This window comes from Acomys minous, assembly GCF_964271855.1.
Source record: "Acomys minous genome assembly, chromosome: 10".
Lineage (NCBI taxonomy): Eukaryota > Metazoa > Chordata > Mammalia > Rodentia > Muridae > Acomys > Acomys minous.
In genome coordinates, this window is record NC_140491.1 from 21221353 (window position 1) to 21236973 (window position 15621).

At 38.4% G+C, this 15621-nt stretch overlaps 1 protein-coding gene across 2 annotated transcripts in view; it reads right to left on the reverse strand.

The window, feature by feature from the left end:
* Window positions 1–15621, reverse strand: part of SLIT2 (slit guidance ligand 2) — a 339504-nt gene that overhangs the window by 20241 nt on the left and 303642 nt on the right. For both annotated transcript variants that reach the window (XM_084798055.1, XM_084798054.1), the window contains 3 exons: window positions 8872–8965; window positions 1097–1234; window positions 765–1005 (listed from right to left, as the gene is read on the reverse strand). In XM_084798055.1, coding sequence (XP_084654181.1) covers window positions 765–1005; window positions 1097–1234; window positions 8872–8965 — 473 coding nt within the window. The remainder of the gene's footprint in view (window positions 1–764; window positions 1006–1096; window positions 1235–8871; window positions 8966–15621) is intronic.

The window sequence follows — 15621 nt, forward strand, 5'->3', positions numbered from 1 at the left end:
AATAGAAAATATTTTCATTTATATTACATTTGGGGGACTATAAAAGGACTTAAGTGAAAGTTAGGATATAAAAGTTCCAATACCAATGTGCCTCAGATAATTATTCAATGTGGCAAGCACTAGAGGCTGGATGGTGCAAAGAGATTCTTATGCTTCCCTCTCATAATTTCATAAGCCCTGCCAGTACTGTCTGTCAGCGTTAAAAAAAAAAAAGGGGAGGGGGGAGTCTATAAGAAGTGGGTCAAAGTCACTTAAATTGAAAATGTATTAATTTTGCTTACCAGATAAAAGAAGTATGTAGTCCCAATTTGTCTAAATACTCTACATTTATTTTTCCTAATCTAGTATAATTCTCACCTCCGGGGCATGAATGATTTGATTAATGGTAATAGTCTTTGTGGCAAGACAGAAAAATGTTAGTTAATTCCATGTATCTTGCTAAAGACTCTGAGTGAAAAGTTACAAGACAAGGTGTGGTGTCTCTCCTTTGTGCTTCTCAGCTGCAGGTTTACTAAATCCCGTGTGCAGAGAAGAAATGGCACAGCCTTAAAGGTAATGGGCAAAACACCTTCACTAAATGTGTAGTGTCAGGTGCCAGCCCCCCACTTTTTAGTGAATTAACATACTGGCTTCTATCTTATTTTGAAAACACAGACACTGAAATGAAAAATTCTGAAGCTTTTCACACAGGGAAGATTTTTCTTTCTTCACCATATCAGGCGGTTCAAGGTGTCCCTTAATCAGTTCTGCTCGAGACCTCTCACCTGAAGTGTGATGTTCGTCTGAGGCCGAACCTTGGCTGAAGGAATCTGAAGATAGGACTCTTTGTTTACAAAATTCACACTGACCAATTTTTCACACTTGTCTCCCAGGTAGCCGGGCAAACACTGGCATATTGGTTCATTTATCCTGATGATGCACTGAGCTCCATTCTGACAATCAAAATGATCGCAGGGGCTGGTGCGAGGGAGGACCATGGGTGGAGAAAACTCACAAAACAAGCCACTAATGAATGTAAAGAAAAATTAGGTTAGATTAGATGTGTTAAGAGTCCTAGAGATACCTCCCTAAGTACAGATATGTAGCGTGCCCTCACCTGTAGCCTTCAGGGCAGATGCACGTGTATCCGTTCACTGCATCTGTGCAGTGAGCACCATTTTTGCACTTGTTATCATGGCAGTCATCAAAGTCGATGTCACAGTGCTCACCAATGTATCCTGGAGTGCAGTCACACCTGTTCCAACAACGAGAGAAAGTTCCAAACTTGACTGAGCCAAAAGATCATGATAAAACTTTGGCATTTCATCTGGATTAAACTAGCACCATCTTTACAGCAGTCTTGTCCTTCAATTAATGGATGTTTGCAACACAGCACTGGCTACACTGTGAGGCATGGCTTTCTTACTAACAATCTTAAGAATTATTAACTCTTTAGTGACCAGGAGCAATCTAAATCTAAATACAAAGAAGCTCACTGTGTCAGGGTTTCTTCCTCACTCCTTCACAGCCTTTCTCTTCTTCCCTTTCTCTTTCTCTCCCTTTGTTGCCCACAATATTCAGTTTTCTATTCTTCGTAACCCCATTGCATATTTGGATGATGAAAGCCTTATACGTGAGTTTACGAAGGAGATTTTAAACATGCTGCAGTCATCTGGTTTCCCTCCTGAGTGCTGGCACTACAGTCATGTTACCATGGCTGGCAAATTTACAGTGAATATTAAGAATATTTTTTAAGTAGTAGGAGTTTCATTTTGCCACAGACTATATACAGTAGGAAAGAAAATGATGTAAGGAAATGAAATTAGCTTTAGTGAGGATCCCTGATTTTTTTAATTAATCATTTTGGGAAAACTGGGTGGACTTGACAGGTTGGGATATTAGATCAAGTTCAAAATTTCTGGTGTCAATTCTATGGTCACTTATCTAGCTTACTCATTTGGGTTGTGTAGAGTCAAGATGGACATCAATTTCATTGATGATGGAGAACTGGTCTAATGGAGCTTATATTCGTTGAACATCTTTTCTGTCCCAGGATACATTCTAAGAATATGGATTCAGTGAACCTGTTCTACCATTCTGCAGCTCTGTAATGGTGATGATAATATGCCATCCCTGTACAGGTATAGATATTATGGGAGAGAAAGCTCACACTGTTATCTACTGATAGACACTTTAAAATACCTCTTGTTTTAATATGCAAATTTTAAATTAAAATAGAACTTTGCTATTACATCATTCTTCTCTGCCCTCCAAACCCACCCTTTTTCCCTGACCACCCTAACCAGTCTATCTCAAGTTCATGACTTTGGAGTTAGCCCCTTTTTCTTTGTGGCGCCTTCAAGTCCTCGCATTTAGGTTGGGGGAAGCTAGAATTGTGTCTCTCTTCTCTTAACAAACTCAGTTAGGCCATCTGCTTTTTCTGAGCCCTTTACTTCCTATTGCTTGTAGAAATACCCTATGAATTAATCTTATTATCATCATTATTATGTTAATATGAAGATTTTTGGTTGTGATAGTTCAGTATTCTTAGTATTAAGTAAAGTGATTTAAAAGAATGTTGCTTTCATATAATGTAATAAAATTTTTATATTTTTCTTTGACTATACATTTCTTTTATTAAATTATCCAGAAATTCATTAACATTATACATTAGTAATTACTTTGTTTCCCATGCAACACTTACATTTTTACAGTATTTCTACTGTTTAATTACATTATATAAGATAACTAATAAACTGACAATTGTCACAAATTTCTTGTTTGTAATTTTAATTGTTTAGCAACTCATTTTCATTATGTATTGCAAGCTATCTTCATAATTTTATTGTATCGATATTTGTAGACTTTAATTTCAGAATTGTATTTGTTTTTTAATAAACTAAGACAATTTTTTTCTAAAAATAAAATAAAATAAAATAAAATAAAATACCTCTTGTAGGAAGTGGATCTAGGGAATTTGACTAGAGCCTTGCCCCTGAGCTACTGATCATACTGTTGGTTAACGAGTTGCCCACCCAAGGTTCCCTATAAGAACTGTCCTCAAGTGATGATCATTGAAAATCTAGCTGTGGCATTAAGGAACTGTCCTGACTGCATGATCCTCTAGGGAAATGTCTTCCAGAACAAGCAATGGTTCACAGACTATTGTAGTCCTCACTTAATCATGGTTACAGCTACCCATGATGTAAATTATTCACTTAGGTTTCAGATTCAAACAATAGTAAAACATTGTGTCTTATGTTGTGCATCCGTCTGAGCAGCATCAGATCCCATCTGCTCTGTCCAATGCTGAATATTTTTTATCCACTTATCCATGCTGAATATCTGCTACCTCCCCAGGAGGAATTAAGTGAGGTCTTAATAATCACATCCGCTTTTACGGTATTGCAGTATGTGTGTTCAGAAAACCCTTACGTAGGAGCCACACTGAATGCCACCATGCCTATTGCTCACATCTTGTAAGCACTGCCTCATTTCACATAACACAAGAAAGATGAACAGAGCATAGTACAATAGTTTGAGAGCAAGGGACTACCTCTACACAACTCTTTTATCATGGTACTTTGTTAAAAGTTTTGTTGTTAATTGATGTTCATCTCTTATTGTACTTCCTTTGTTAGGTATATTTTATAACACTTAAGAACTTTAGGGAAAAGGGGATATATATATAGGGCTTAGTAGTGGCCGGCATTTTGGACATATAAGGGCCACGCCCCTATATGTTTTGTGAAGATGTAAGGACACTGGAACTTCCACATGGCCAAAAATGGTGGAACTCTTTGTGACAGCTCTCTCCATCTTCCACTCTCCCTCACAACATTCTCCTGTCACGACTTGTCCAGGTAAACTAACTTGGCATACACGCGTTTGTTTCCTTTGAGTTTAAAGATGGGCTCATTTCTATCTTATGTGTTTAATACATATATGTATATATACATTGCAGAAAACCATGTGCTTAATCCATTGAATTTGGGCTTTGTGTTACATAGAACTTATTCCATGCTGGCTTCACTGTTAAGCATGCATTTTTTTTTCTTTAATGCATCAACATTTCGATTTTCTAGCTTAATGAAACTGTATATTTCGCCATTCACCCCATGATGTGTAATATATGTACACATTGGGTAATAATATCAACAGTCAAAAGAATTAAATACCCACCACTTCACTGTGATAGCTAGTATTGTTTATGTGGCAGGGGTCACTTGGGAAAGGGGCCTCTGGGCATGCTTATGAGGATCATTTGGACTGCACAGGTTGGAATAAGCAGGCCCACTCCTGCTGGTGGTGCCATTCCCTGCCTGAGATCCTGGACTATATAGATTGAGAGAGGGAATTGAACAAAGTATGTATTCACCTTTCCCTCTGCTTTCCCATAGTTGATTCATTCAGTGGTTCCCTGTTCCTGTCACCCTAGCCACCCGGCCATAGTGAAGTGTACAGTGAATTGTGAGCCAGGGTAAAGGTTTCCGCCTTCAAGTTGTTTTTGTCAAATGGTTTTGTCATAGCAACAGGAAAAGAAACTAATAGTTACCTTCTTTTCCTTTTCCTTTTATGGCAAGAATAATTACGATCTTACTTCTAAGTGCATGAATGATGCTGTTAACTGAAGTCACTGTCTCTACATTAGGTCTCAGAACAGACTCATTTACTCCCTCTACATTCTTAACATCAGGGACTAATAGCCCTCTATTTCCATTGCTCCTAAACCTTGGCATTACCCTTCTATTCTGTTTCTACGAATTCAACTTTTAAAATTCTAAATGCAAGTGACAGCTCACTTCATCTGTCCTCCTACAGCTGGATAACTGCACACGCTCTAAAACAACATGTTATTGAAGGCACTTAACATCTAAGTATCCCTTTATCATCTATAACAGGGTATACTAATTTGTGTTTTACAAGTATGTTAAATATTAAATTAAATACTATGTGTAAAGTCATTAGCATGTTATTCAAATATGAATAGGATCAATAAGCAGTTCAAATTTTTATAACTGTGAGTCTTGATATTTCTATAAAACTTTTTATATGTATTCTCTACTAATTATGCAGTATTCTATACAGAAAGTAGTATTTAAACAAATAAAGATAGTTTAAAAAATATCTCATTGAATGTGGCATTACCAAGTGCCAAGGGTATTAGCTAAGATACAAAATCATGTGATTTGTTTACTGGAGAGCCAGTGTATTAAAACAAATGGGAGTACAGTTGTTCTAAGAGTGCCATTCAGGTTGCTTGTATGGTTTCGAAACCAAATGAGCTCATTCAGAAAGCATGCGTACACTGAGCTGCTTGATTTTAATACTAAATCACACCAGAGTGAAGTAAACAGCAAGTCTAAAGCTAAATGGACCCTAAGTGGCCATACACATTCCCGATGGACGGACGGGGCCTGGCAGGGAACTTCCATCAGTGTTAATGTGGGGAGATCCACTGAAGTGCTGAGCATTTAACAGAGAAGACAGGCTTTGAAACACTCTGAATTATTTATCTGAGAAAAAAAATCAAAGTAAAAGATAAGAGAACCATACATTTACCATAGTAGCTGTCTAGGAGATATTTTATGCCCTCTTTTCTCCAAATACTATTTTTTAAGCTCTTTAGAACTAGCAGTTATATCATGACAAATTAATCTTTCCTTCTCTTGTTTTAAGGCAGGAAGGAACATTTAAATAAGAATTTCGCAAATCTTCTATGATCAATAAAGCCATCTGAAGAGGAGTGAGGGAGGAATTGGAGAATATAAAACATAAAAAATAAATATACTGCTTATGGCTTTAAATGCTAACAAAGGAAGATATATGCTTGAAGATATGTCTTATGGCATATTATGCTGTAAAAATATCTCAAAGCAGCTGAGGAGATTTATGAAGTGTATAATAAAGCATGAAAACTAAAACCAGCTCCGTTAGCTTAGTAATAGGAAAATGAAATTGAAGTAACATTACAACTTGTCCAAACAACATTTCTCGGTAAAGATTTTCTCTACTAGCTTCCCCTTGTTTGGTTTTCAAGACCATTTTCTTTCGGCAGCTATGCTTCCCACAGTGTGCAATTATTTATAAGATGGGAGTAATAGCAGACACTCTGACTTAACCTGTTTTCAGCTCAACTGCATAGAGCTATAAAGTGAGCAGTGGGCCTCCAAATCAGTCCATCTAGGTTTCAGGTAGGCATACTCTAGAGAGCACGCAACCTAATTGCTTATAGTAGAAAATACTTAATTAAGAATTAGTCCTTTGTTTAAGGCAAGCTCTCCTCGTTTAAAGTTGTTTCTATTAAGTCTTACTAATAACTTGTCTTAGAATTACACAAAGTCCCGTGGAACCCATTTATCAGATTTGGTGTCCCAGGAACCCGTCCTTGTTAATTTTAATTCTCGGCAAAGTGGTGATGCTTGCTCCAGCTAAGTGATGTAGTTTTTGGCTTGCCAACTTCAACTGTGCTCAGATCAATGCCACTGGGAGTTAAAGCAGTTTGCACACAGAGTTTGGTAGGCTAAAATGCACTGTAGCATTGTGTATAAAATTAAAAAAAATTAATGAGACTTAGTTTTTGTCTAGAATTGAAAATTAAAATATGATGAAAGATGGACTCAGAGCTTTCTCTTCTTTTTTTCTCAGTAAGGTAGTGAATATAATCACAATGTGCTACAATTATATCCATGTATTATAAAACTTTAGATATTAAAACCAAGGGACTGGTAGTATTGTCAAAAGGAAATTCCATAGCTATTTAATTCAGTGTAACCTTTGAAAGGCTGTGGTGTCTGGCAGCACTGACTTCACATTACTGCTCCACTCTGACTATGTGATAATCTATTTTGCAAACACCTGAATCCTTGAAGAGTCTAGGGGTGCTACCTGCTACCGTAGCTACTTGGGGGGCTAAGGGAACATATCACAGATTTGAGGGTGGCCTAAGCGACTTAGTAAGACCCTCTCAAAATATAATTAAAGTAACAGCAGACCAGAGAGACAGGTGAGGGTGAGGGCCTTTGTCTGGCAAATGCAAGGCTCTGGTTGAATTCATAGCACTTCTTTTTAAGCCAAGCTCTTAGATTTACAGCCCAAATCCCATTTGCTTGACATGAGGGATCTTAATTTCTGAGTTGTACAACTAGTAGGCTCCACTTATTCCACTGAGAGAATTACATATGTAGAGGTGCATAGCAGTAAAGTGCTACAGCATCCCAACATGGTGTCATGCCATGCCCTGGTGACTGTAGATACAGCATACTCACTGGCTGATGGAGTAGGAGATATCGTTGCCTGCCAGTTGTCTTATGGAAGCATGGCTTCACTCCTGAATGTAGCTGTGTCACCTCTAGAATCTAGTCTAACTTTTATTCCGAGCCAACTATGATATTACTAAATGAGAAAACTTGTTAGTAGGAATATATCTTCCACGAACCACATAACTGCAAAGTATCAAGTCTAGTTCCAGCTCTATGATGAGTAAGTTAACCTGTGGCCTTGGTACTGCTACCTGACTTCTCCAAGGTAAAACTTCCTTGTGTTTAAAATGAAGATTTGAGGTGAGATGATGGTTAAATTATTGCCAGCTCTAAAACTGCTGATAGATCCTTAATATATTTCAAGGTTGTGGAAAAAGTATCTTCTAATTTGGTATAAAGCCTATATCACAAGTATTGCTAGGGAGGGGAAAAGCAATGATTTTGATAAAAAAATGTTAGCCTACTTAAGGGAGCTCTCTATGCAGTGTGAATGGGATGCTTAAGATCTCAAAAACAAGGTTAATAATGGTTTATCAATAATTACAGAAAGACAACAGACACAAGCCAGGACTGTCCAGGGGAACCTGGCCACAGTATCACAGTGTTTTCCCTAGCCTACATAGTCAGTTGACAATTTTAGATAATAGACTTTTCAGTTACATCAAAATCAATTTCTCTGTTTTAAAAATAAGCTTACCTGGTGGACCTTAAAAACCTAATTGGATTGGCCTTTAAATAAATGTAAAGGAGCTGATTCAAAGGCCGCTCCATTGCATGGAGGGCTTCCTAGACATTGTACTGAACAAAAGGTTCACCTGTTTTATTTTGAATTTTTCACTGTGCTAATAAATGTCTAGGGTGCACAGGAATATTTGCAAAACTGTCACAGGCACTAGGGTACATGTGACCCATTCTTTAATCTTCGGCTAAAAATATGAAGCTAAGGATGGTGGAGGAAACAGGATCCTCAAAGAAACCCCCAACCCAAGCCCCAACCTCACCCAGTGCCCAGGGTGGCATTGAACTTACTTGATTCACACAGAAGCAAAAAGAGCTAAATGGTATATACTCACTTATATCGAGACACTAGTCCAAGTCGTACGTGCCCATGAAAAACTGTACCTACCAGGAAAGTGGGTAAGAGGGGAGGACATCCTACTGAGACTTTAGGTGTGAGAAGCTTGGGAGAATGAGGAAATAGAAGGATCCAGCGGGTCCTGGAAAACTACAGGAGAGTCTGGGCCCTGGGGTCCTCCACAAACTATGGCAACAGCCAAGGAAAATATAGGCAGTAAACCTCGAATCCCTACCCAGACTAGCCGATGGACAGGACATTCTCCACTGTTGAGTGCAGAAGGAGATCTGACTTTCATACAAACTCTGGTGCCCCATATTTGAACATGTCCCTTGGATGGAGATGCCTGGTGGCACTCAGAGGAAGGACAATAGGTCACCAAGGAGAGACTATGAGCATATACAGGGGGAGGAGGTCCCCCTCAGACACAGACATAAGGGAGGGGAGTAGGGGGGAAGTGGGAGGAAGGGAGGAATGGGAGGATACAAGGGATGGGCTAACAACTGAGATGTAGTATGAATAAATTAATAAAAAAATTAAAAAAAAAGAACTTACTTGAATCCCTTTGGTGTCAGGATGCACTTGGAGTCATGTTGGCAGGGATTTAGTTCCTGGGCACAGAAGTCCAGCTTTTCCTCACACAGTTCACCTGCAATAGGGTAAGTGGTGTCAGTTCTCCAAGGGAGGTGGGCAGGCTTCAAGCCAGCAGGCTGCATCACAGCTCATGGATCAAGTCAATGAAAAATAGTGGACACCCACCCCAAAATATGGGGCCAGCAGATCACTCGCCCAAACTCAGTACTGCTGCTAACAAGCTCATGGCTTCAGGCAACACAGACAAAGTGATACGTGGTTTATGTAAGACCCTTTAGAATTTAATGGATGAGGAAAAAGACATGAATGTTTTTCATTCTTTCCTCTTTAATTTTTTTTATATTTAATCATGCATTGCACTGTTTTTAAATTGAAGTGTAACATATATACATAAAATAACTGAATACCAGTAAAACTAGTCAAAAGTAACGCATTCAAAGTGACAAAGGTCTATGCCCAGAAACACATTTAACTCTGTCCTGATAGCCCCTCTCATGACACTTCTGGTTTGTACCTACCACGTACTCTAGAGTGACTACTAGCTTGACAAGATAATGGTAAAGTTGTACCTGTTTTGAGTGTAACATAAACAGGGTCATTTGAAATAGAATAATTTGGTGTTTTGTTTTCTTTAGTTTAGCTTATTCTTTTGTAGTTTTATATTTGAAAAATAATCTTCATACGTCTTATAAATCTAGGGTGAGAACATTTTGTTTCTTTCTTACATGTCACTTTTGAAATACCTAAACACATATTAACCACCCCATTATGATAAAATAGAAGACGGGGGGGGGGGGAGGGAGAACTTTTTAAAAATGACTTTCAGGTTAATATGTGTAGATTTATCAATGAACAAAAACTGAGAATATAACCATGTGTTCTAAGCATTCCTTAACAAATTATAATTTTATCAGTGAATAAACTAAAAACGTAGTCACAGAGATAGTAGGCACTCTATATAGGACTGCATTTCTGATAATTTCTAACACTTCTTCGAATGATTTACACAGTTACTGTTTTGAATACACTCAGTCAGGCATCATTCAGTTATTTTTTTTTTCAATGAGAATTTCATCATTTCCTCCTGTGACAGAAAGTTTAACTATATATGTACATGTTAAGGTACTTTTAAAGTAGTTTGTTTAATATTTATGATTTCAAGGACTACTACTTAAGAAACTTTGATGGAATTGATTCATTATATTCAATAGACAGGAATGTGAAAATCATCTGGCCGGCGGGGGGGTGGGGTGGCGGGAGGGGGCACAAGTAGTTTATAATAGTCTATATGCAAGAGTCTGTGAAATTTGATAACAGAAAGCAACTGTTTGAGATAAATAAAATAATTAATTCTGTGTGCTTTTTGTTTACCCAAATATGAAGTAGCTTTATAAATACTAAGGATTATCATGGGGTTTCTTATTTCTTCACTTTAACCCTGGCCAAACCAATGAATCTAGGGTAAACCATAGTTCATCAAGACTGTGGAGTTGTGATAGATGCTGGGGCTCCGTAAATAAAGTGAGCAGATCTACCTTCAGTGGTTCCCAGTGTACAAGCGGAGAAGAACGCAGAGCTCAGAAAAGAGCACACAGACTGCGTCTCATCTCTAAGTGAAAACACAAAACGTAGAAATGACCTTTCCTTCTTATTGAGGAATTTCTCCCTAGATTCCATGTGTGTAGGAGTGAGGCACGAGAAATGTCTCAGGAAATGCTGGCTGAACGGATTGGTAAATATGTCGTGAATGTTGTTAGAATAGGCACTCCAGCTAACACGAGAAAAGCTACCTACTGTCATGTATGCATTTCTTATCATTACATGAACAGCATGAAAGTAGTGTTGGTCATTATAGAAGTTGTGTTTGTGACTCTGTGTGTGTGTGTGTAATCACTAAGAAATACCACAACAGCACCTGGTGCAAATGATCACTGTTTAACTCACCTTTTAAGCTTCATCTGCCCAGACTCTTGTCAGTGTTGTCTGTTCAGCAAAATATAAATTAAGTTCCTATGCTGGAGCTAATGTTTGTTTTATCTTTTGCTTTAATAAGTTCCACTTATATTTAAAGTGTCAGCTTACTCATTCATACTTGTGTCTGTAGGGTGACTACATGGTAAGACTGTGGGGTTGTGCTGTTGTAGATATATTTTTTATTGTTGGTGTTTCATGCATTCATTGACTGCATGGTTATACTGGGCACAAATTCCGGTGTGTTTGGGTTCTTTTCTTCCTAGGCTGTGATGTATAAGGTGCTATACACAAATACCATCTACTGAATAAGCAATAGTTGAAACAGAGTTCCGCTTTGTCTAGTTAAAGTCCAGTTAGGTTCTCTTTTTAACTGTTACCTATTTTCTTCTTAATTTGGTATGTAATAACTAAATCATCACTAATAAAGCAGATAGGCTCTTAAGGTGTACATTAAAATTTCCCAGACTGAATAGTAAAATAAATGTCCTCACTGGGCTATTTCTTTAATTTCCCAATTGTATTTAATAATGCTACATTTAGAAGAAGAGAAAAATTTAAAGTACAAATGCCATCTTGCTGTGAGTCTTGGGAGCCGAGTTTGATCTGAGAAAAAAATATAGGTCTCCTTGACAGGTGCTGTGCTAAGCATGCACATCACCAGATAAAAAGAACAGCACTATTTATGTATGGATTTGGATTTACGGCAGGCTTGTCACCCTGGGTCTCTCTTAGCATACCATGCTATAGCACACTACGTCTCCCAACCATTGCCTGGCCTCTGTGCCTGTAGGTTGCTGGCACTGAAGTGGGTCCCACAATGGAAAAAAAAAAAGGAGAGAGAGAGAGAGAGAGAGAGAGAGAGAGAGAGAGAGAGAGAGAGAGAGAGCAGCACTATTTTCTCAGGAAGAAAAGGAACAAGTACTCTAGCTGTAGTAAAAGCAGAGACTCCTGGTTTAGTATTGAAAAGGTACGCTGCCTTCATAAAATGAGAAGGGCTTCTCTCTTAGTTTTTTTAAGTATACGAATTCAGAGTTGCTCTCAGAAGGAAAACAACAGAAAACAAGAACGTTGAATTTTGTGTTGTAACAGTCACAAGCCTGAGGTAATGTCAGTGACTGCCACAGCCCTTGTTGAAAGCATCATTTTCAAGATGACAGGAAAAACAAGGTGGGCATACTCTTAATTCTATTCTATATAGTTTGTATTATAACCTACTAACCAATCAGCAGGTCCTTACATGTTTAACTTGGCATGAGAAAACTTGCCAGTCCATTTGTTTCATTTAGGGCAACGCGCTTGAGTGCTGGTTCGGTGGCTGTAGCCATCTAACCCTCAAGACACACAAACCCACACAGACTTGTGAATTTCAGGAAATCTTATTTGCTTTCTACTTTGTGTTCCTAAAAGACCCAATAGTAAGACAGTAGTGTGGGACACAGTGGCTTCACATTATTCGTAATTTCACTTTTGCTTAGACGAGGAAATGAATTTTCTCCATGTACCAGCTTTCAACAGTTTTTTTTTTGGGGAAGGGGCTAACAGACTGCATTGCGTTTGGATGTTGGAGAGTTAAGAGTGGGAGAATTGCAAAGTAGAAGGATCCAGAGGGTCCTAGAAGCCTACAAGTAGAACATTATGATAGGCAGATTTGGGCCCAGGGGTCCCGCTCAAACTAAGGCACCAGCCAAGGACAATACAGGCGGTAAACCTTAAACCCCTACCCAGATCTAGACAATGGACAGAACACTCTCCACAGTAGAGTGGAGAGTGGGATATTACTTTCTCACATACTCTGGTGCCTCACCTTTGACCATGTCCCCTGGAGGGGAAGACCTGGTGGCACTCAGAGGAAGGACAGCAGGTTACCAAGAAGAGACGTGATACCCTATGAGCATATACAGGGGGAGGTAATCCCCCTCAGGAACCGTCATAGGGGAGGGGAATAAGGGGAAAATGGGAGGGAGGGAGGAATGGGAGGATACAAGGGATGGGACAACCATTGAGATGTAACAAGAATAAATTAATAAAGTAAAAAAAAAAGGAATTTGATGAAAAAAAAAAAGAGTGAACCATGATGATTAGTGCTGTGGCTGGTACCTGGGAGAACAAAGACTGATGAATGTAGACCTGGGGTAGTTCACAAACAACATCTGCCCATGCCAGAACTTTCCAAAGACAACATGCCACATACTACATCTCCTAAATAGAAGTATATATTTTTGGTTGTCATGAAGTCACCTGTGGTTCTTTGTTCAACCTCACTGTGTATTTCTGAGTGGTTAAAAATGAGTTACAAATGAAGAAATTCTGTATCATACTGCTTGATGCCCATGGTCCTAAGAGAGTACAATTCCACCAAGTCCACCCTTGAGAAACAGCCGTAAATCATTCGTTTGTAAACCCCTGGCGAAGATATTTTTCCCCTGCAAATTTTGATGCAGTGGTAATATGGCCATTTATCCTGGTTTGCTCAGGACAGCTCTAATTTACACCTGCTGCTTCAAGGTAATTACTGACTACTGCTCCAGTATACTTGCCGGGATGCCCTGGGTTGCATAAAAACTGTGATGGCTATTTCCTAAGTGGAGCAGTGGAAACTGGGTCGTCAGAGTTTATAATCTTGATTTGGAGTGAAGAATGACTCAGCATAAAAAGATTTTTGGGAAGAATCTATTCTCATGGATGAAAATAATGTGTGTGTGTGTGTGTGTGTGTGTGTGTGTGTGTGTGTCTGTGCGCGCGTGCACGCATGTGCATGTATGTGTGTGTGTGATGTGTTTTACATCTTGGAAGAGACTTCTGAAACTATATGCAAAATATAAAAGAATTGTCTGTTTGAAATGAACTGGTTTTATTGTCCTGGGCCACTGTTCTTTATTGATAAAAGAAGTTTTAGATTGAAGATGTAAAGCTTAACAGTGTCTCCAAAATAGCCTTTTTATAAAAGAAAAATTCTTCTAAAGAGATGGATAATGTAGATAGGAGGATAACAGAGAGCACTGCACTGCACTATACAATACAACATTATTTCATTCGGTGGGAATAAATGTCAGTGTAAGCCCAGAGCCCCTGCAGTTCCAGTAAAATAAGGAAGAGGCAAACGCCTCAATGCACACTGAGGGCTCTTCTGGGAAACAGTTCTTTGAGTGGGCTTGACTCCTGCCTTATTTTAGATACATGTGGTTCAATGATATCACTGCCATATTTTAAAACACAACGAGGATCTTCCGTTTATCATCCTTCTTTATTCTCTCCTCTTTTTATTCAAATTTTTACTACAACCTTAATATTTATACCACATTCTATCAGTTGTTTTTTGTAATAATTCTTAACAGATAAATGACTTTTACCATCACCCCATTTTTTAATTAAATGAGCTTTTAGTAAATTAAATCAATATTTCTTAATGCCTTTACTTCTTTTAAATATAACTTTAGGCCAACAAAGATTCCTTATTAGATTCGACCCTTGGATAGAAAGACAGAATGCTGTCTTTAATGCTTGAGTCTCAAAATGGAGTTGCTAAGACACATAATGTGGCCTTGTCCCTTTCATTTTTGAGATTACAATATAATCACATCATTTTCCCTTTCCCTCTTCTTCTAAACGCTTCCACGTACCCCTTCTTGCTCTTTTGGGATTCATGGCCTCTTTTCTCATTAGTTGTCTTTACAAGCATATATGTATATGCATGTACTAAACATTTCTAACTATATGCTCAGTCTGTATAATGTTATTTGTATGTTTGTTTCCAAGGCTGTTCAGTTAGTATTGGATAACCAGATGGTGTTGTCTTCCCCTGGGAAGACATTTGCTCCTATCTCAGCATTTCCTGGTTTCCTGTAGTTCTTCGATTAGGGTTGAGGCCTCCAGGGCTTTTCTTCATTCACTGTGGAATGTATACTGCCATTGCCCTTGCTCTTCTATTTAGGAGGTCATGTTGGTGAGACTTAATAATGAGTTAGTTTTCTGACATTAGTAGGAGACAGTCTCACCTCAAACCCCCTGATCCTCTGCTCTTAACAATCTTTCTGCCTTTCTTCTTCAATGCTTCCTCTGTCTTAGGTATCTGGGTGTGTTTTGTAAATTTATTCATTGGAACTAGGCTCCACAACTCTGCATTTAGATTGGTTGTAGTTTTCCATAATGATCTCTATCTGTTGTAGAGAGAAATTTGCTTGATAAGGGGTGAGGACTGAACTTCTCTGTTTTGACCCATATTTTTAATGTCAACTATGTATGAGACCCCACAAACATGTGTGGGGTATAATGGTGCCAACAATGAAAAGTTGTTCCCGTTTTTGTGGAATTTTTCCACCTAGGAGAGGGGAAAGAGAAAGATATTAATCCCACTATATCACAACCACATTTAACATTACCTCACTCTTTCTGGAATACTAAACAAGAAAGCTTCATGGTGCTCTCAAAGGAAGATGTTGTGAGGAAGAACAGACTGGGTTTTCTGAATGAGAGAGACATAGAGATGTCACGTGTACCTAAGTAGGATGTAAGAAACTCCTGTTTGGAGGATGCAAAGGCTGCCAAGGATAGCAGGGTTCCATAGGAGGCCATAGAATCAGCAATGGGCACATCTAACTTAATTTTATTAGCAAAAGTAAAACAAAGGAAAAATTCAAGATATATAGTGAAGACAATGGATTACTTTCTCTCTAGAAAATAATATATCAATTTTGTACCGGGATCACTATTTCTGGAATTTTCTACCTCAAATTCACT